Genomic DNA, 4,952 nt, shown 5'->3' with positions numbered 1-4,952 from the left:
TAGATTTCACGAAAAATCTGACTACGATGGATTCAGTGATAGCCCTGAATGAAATATAACTTTTTCGTACTCTGTAAATGCCTCTTCGCTGTCTCTGTTCCATTTTAGTTGTAACAAAACGTGGCGTCCAAAAGACTTAAAATTACCTGAAATTATTAAACGCCTAGTCGGGATTAGCAGAACGCAGCTCGCATAAAATAACTTTATTTTAATTAAATAAAATTTATTGCATTTAATTTTAATTTTAAATATCAAATTCAAATACATACATATGTTACATTTTTACAAGATTGCTAATTATTGTTTTATTTTTTATTTTATACTATCGGAAAATTTCGTGAATAGATAGAAATACATATTAGTTGGACAGTAAGTACAAAAAATGTATATGCACATACGTATGTACATACATACAAACATAGATTAACATGGAAAAGGCAGAAATAGATTGTTTTAAAAATCGTAGTATGCGAATTAACCAGATTATTTTCCAAGGCTGTTACATTTTGAGGATGCATATTCCGGGTCTTCACAAGTAAGTGTGCTTTCATCGAAAATTTTATCCTCACCACATGTTATTAAACGAGGAAATCCTTCAACACAAGTTATCAAACGGTGGCAGTCTCCTTGGACAGCAAAACGTGGGAACGGCCAAAAGCGTGCTGCTGGGGAGCTAGAATCAACTTTTGTTGGACACTTGAAGCCCACGACCGCTGATGAAAAATAAATTAAGTTGGGAGGAATTATTGAGCAAATTACAATTTAAATTTCTAAGCAATTCTGGTCACTAACCTTCGGGATTACAAATATCTAAAAGCTGGTCGGGCCAGTTACAGCCGTGAGTTCGCTCATCATAAGCCAATCCAGCGTCACATTCTTGTTCGATCGGTTCTCCGTATGCGCACTTAATATACGTAGTAGAACACTCCTTTGCGACTGAATAAATGCCGAATTGGTATTCACAACCCGGTGTTGAAATTGGAGTCGCTATTTCGAAAAAATAAAATTACATTGCATGGTGAATTAATACTCAAACATTTTGAAGCACTTACGATCCCATTGTCGTCCTTTGCAGTCAACAGCCCAATTATAATTACAATGATTGTGTACTGATCCCTTCCCATCGAACAAAAGACCGTTCTCACATGTTTCCAAAGTCAGGGTGCCATTTGTACATAAGAAAAATTGGTCGCATCGTTGAGTGTGTGCGTACGCCTGCTCACCTATTTTTTCTGGACATTCTGATGCTTGAACAGGACCGCAGCAACCTGCATACAAATATAACCGATTACTAAGGTAATATAATAATTCTATATACATACATTCATACATATGTATGTATGTGAATACAAAAAATAAATAGTGTTCAGAAAATTAACATTAAAAAAATATATTTGGCGTTCACATTTTTTGCTAAGTGTTTGCGGGAACTTCTTCAATTTGTGACGTTCGTCATTAAGTTATAACATTCATGGAGGGTCCTACTGTTTTACTCCGACTACGAACGGCGAAGGTACTTTTTGAGAAGCTTTTCTACGGCAGACGTCCACTGGGGGGTTTGTTATTGGCTGCCGAAAAGGCAGGGATTTCGTGTTCAGAATGTACTGGAGCCTTAATTTTTCACTCAAATTGATAATTTTTTTCTTTTAAATGAAAGCTAATAAAATTTGCAAGAGACCAATTGATCCCGATTTTTTAATATTTGTTAGTTTGTATTTAATTTTTTAGTGTAAAGTGCAGAAAAAGTAGCAATTTGTAAGAAATTGGATTCTCTTAATCCAGTTAATGAATGTTACATAATAAAAACCTGTTGTAGGGTTCTCCCAAAACGAAAAAGAATTCAAAAAAAAATTTAACTGTTATAAAAAAAATTCACCAAAATAATATTTTTTTTTTTGTTTTTATAAAAATTTAGCATGCAGATTTGCTCGAAATGTTTACGAAAAAAAAAAATATTAAAATCAACATTAAACATTTTTTTATAAGCTTTAAAATTTTTCTTTTGACATTTTTATCGTTTTAGGGGAAACTTAAAATTGTTTTCATGCATATAATTGTTATTACGTAACATTTATGAACTGGCACAGGAGAATTTTCATCAAAATTGCTACTTTTTCTGCATATTGCACAAAAAAATTTAATACAAACAAATAATAATTCAAAAATGGAGCTCAACTGGTCTCTCGCAAATTTCTTTACTTTCAGTAAAAAAATAAAAATAAAAATCAAATTGAGTGTAAAATGAAGGCTCCCATGAATTGAGAATGCTAAATTCCAGATTTCGACCACTGTGCGCTGCTATTATAAAAATTAAACAGCGAGTAGTACGAACCTCTGGCAACCTGTTTTATTACTGTAAGAAATGTTAAAAATTATTCTAAGGTTCACATCTTTATGACAGTACAGAGACTTCTAGGTGCCAAGGGATAGAAAACGTAGCAATGCATAATAGGTGAAATAGCTCCTTTATTCTGGACGAAAATCACATTTTGAGAGTGCGGAAATACGCCGAAAAATACAATGTGCAATGGACAGTCAGACTATACCAGTTTGAAATATTTTTTTTATATCAAGTTTACTTGCGCAGTTTCAAGGGCGTATTGTGGAAACTGTACGAATAATTAAAACAAAATCTGATATAGTATAGTATGATATACATACATATGTATGTATGTACATATAACGGCTAGTTTTTCTCATTGACCAAAATCTCTATCGAATAAAAATTTGAACTCTATGCCAGGGTACGAAAATAAACTGTACAAAACAATTCCCATTTGCTCATCGATCATCATATCATTTGTGGTTTTGTACAGTTTTGTAAATAGCCAGAAACAAATTGTAAGATTCACTGTCATTTTCCCCAACGAGAAACGTTTGCTTTTCGTTTGTGACAATTGTACCATAGGGTACGTTTTATATGTATGCGAACGTTTCAATTACGTGAAAAATATTTTTTTCTGTAAATTTTCATATCCAATTCAATTAAAAACCATTTTTATTTTTTTTATTCATTGCAGCCATTCGTTTTGTATTTGTTTATTGCATATATGTACATACATAAAAATATTTTCCCTGCACGATTCATTTCGTTTGTTGTTTCGTCTGTAACAACTAAACTACTACACTGCTCTATGCAAGCTTTTAGAATTTTGGCCAAGTTGAAGTAAAACCGCTACTTCTAGATAAGCGATTACTAAAAAACCTATATGTTTGAAGATTGTTTGTGAGAAGGAACAAAGGAAGCTACATTTCGCACCCTAAATCTAAAATAGTCACAACTCGAAAAATCCTAAATGTTCAGGAGATGCAAGAAACTGTTGATGTTGCGCAAGGTTTCGGCTATAAGGAGGCAGGTGGGAATAATAGCAAATGCACACTGATTTCGCTGAAACTTGACGTGTGCTCTAATTTTTCCTAGGAACAGGCAAATACAACATTTGGTAAATATGAGATAATTGCCACGCCCTCCCTCTTGAGGGCGTAAACATTAAATTTGACTCGGTTTCGATGAAATTTTTTTTTGTTCCCTCCTTTTTTTTATAAGAAAACCCAAAACATAAAATATGGGAAAGAGTGGCTCACTATAACGTCTGCCACTCGGAAAAAATGTGGACCCTATCATCAAATGTGATGGAAGTTTAGTTAATTTTTGTTTTCCGCTTTAAACTCTCAGAAAAGCAAAGGTTATACTTAGAAATCACATAAGTGTAAATATTCTGTTCTGACAGAGAAGTGTGATTTTGCGGAAAATTATAGTTTTGTCGTCCAAGATGCCGCCCATCCATTTTTTGAATATCTTTTCTTTTTTTTATGAAAAAAATACTTTAGAAAAACCCTAATTTAAATTTTTAATATTCTTTGGAAGCCCATAACTCGAAAAGTAACCGTCATATAAAGAAAAAAATTTACAAAATTTCATATTTCACACAGCTACAATTACCCAAAAAAAAGAAGGAATTCTAAAGCATCACCCTTTTTTCCCTGTCCACTGGACGCCCCTTCTGCATTAGTACTATGTACGAAAGTATTAAATAAATAAAACGAATACAGAATTGCAGATTTCGTTTATTTTAAAACCACACGTAAATATTACGAATGCCTTCGTGCAATATACAAAATCGTTGGTACAGAGATTTGTTCGGTAATTTACACATGTGTTTTGTAAACTAAACGAAAGTGTTCATAAATTGTACTGAAAATATTCCTCAAGAAACTCCCCTCGTTATGTTTACGAATGGTTCGTAAAATCTTGTTTCGTTGTGAAAAATGTGTTCGTATTATGAACGAAAGTTTCGTACGTTGTACAAAAACCGAGAGTACGAAAGTTTTTCGTAGCCTTTTTACGAAATTTTATTTTCAGTGTAGAGTGAACTATTCATTTCTGCAATACCAGTAGAATATGGCTCACAACCTTGTTAGCTGGGGGATTCAACTTGATGGCAATTAAGTATATTTTTGATTGCTTATAGCACAATAGACTTTTAACACCATTCAAGTATTTTTCATGCTAGCATAACTTTTAACACTTATTTTTTGTAAAGCAAATACAATTACAATGATTTTGTTCTTTTTAATTACATATATACTCATCATACACTCATTTTTAATTTTCTGTGCCAGAAAAGTTCGTGTCTTAAGTCTTTCGTTTACTTAATTTGCAGATCTTAAGTAAGCAAAACAAAGCAAGCGAGTTTGGCGTCCTCGGTTGCCGCATGGTGAGAGTTGCGTGCTACAAGTCTATAGGGGCCAGGTTCGATCTTCGGTTGGGGCGGTTGCCAAAAATTTTTTTGTTTTTAATATTTTTTTTATTTTTTTTATATTGTATTTGCTTTATATAAATAATTTTAATTTATTTTATTTTGATTTTTTGTATTTTATGTAAATTTGATTAAAAAGTCAACCACAACTAACTGAAAGTAACGTAAAAAAAATATAGAACTTATAAAAAA

The 4,952-nt window shown here is 32.5% G+C and overlaps 1 protein-coding gene across 1 annotated transcript in view; it reads right to left on the bottom strand.

Moving 5' to 3' along the window:
* Nucleotides 1–201: 201 nt before the first annotated feature.
* LOC118751265 (protein obstructor-E) overlaps nucleotides 202–4,952 on the bottom strand; it is a 22,729-nt gene continuing 17,978 nt past the window's right edge. Inside the window, exons 2-4 of the mRNA XM_036486048.1 lie at nucleotides 1,053–1,268; nucleotides 793–987; nucleotides 202–713 (exon numbers count right to left, since the gene is read on the bottom strand). Of these exons, the coding sequence (XP_036341941.1) occupies nucleotides 484–713; nucleotides 793–987; nucleotides 1,053–1,268 (641 nt within the window). The 3' untranslated portion in view covers nucleotides 202–483. The remainder of the gene's footprint in view (nucleotides 714–792; nucleotides 988–1,052; nucleotides 1,269–4,952) is intronic.

This window comes from Rhagoletis pomonella, unplaced genomic scaffold, assembly GCF_013731165.1.
Source record: "Rhagoletis pomonella isolate Grant_MI unplaced genomic scaffold, Rhpom_1.0 Rhpom_scaffold_00001, whole genome shotgun sequence".
NCBI lineage: Eukaryota > Metazoa > Arthropoda > Insecta > Diptera > Tephritidae > Rhagoletis > Rhagoletis pomonella.
Note: the sequence above shows the minus strand (reverse complement) of the source record. Positions and strands in the feature narration are given on the sequence as shown.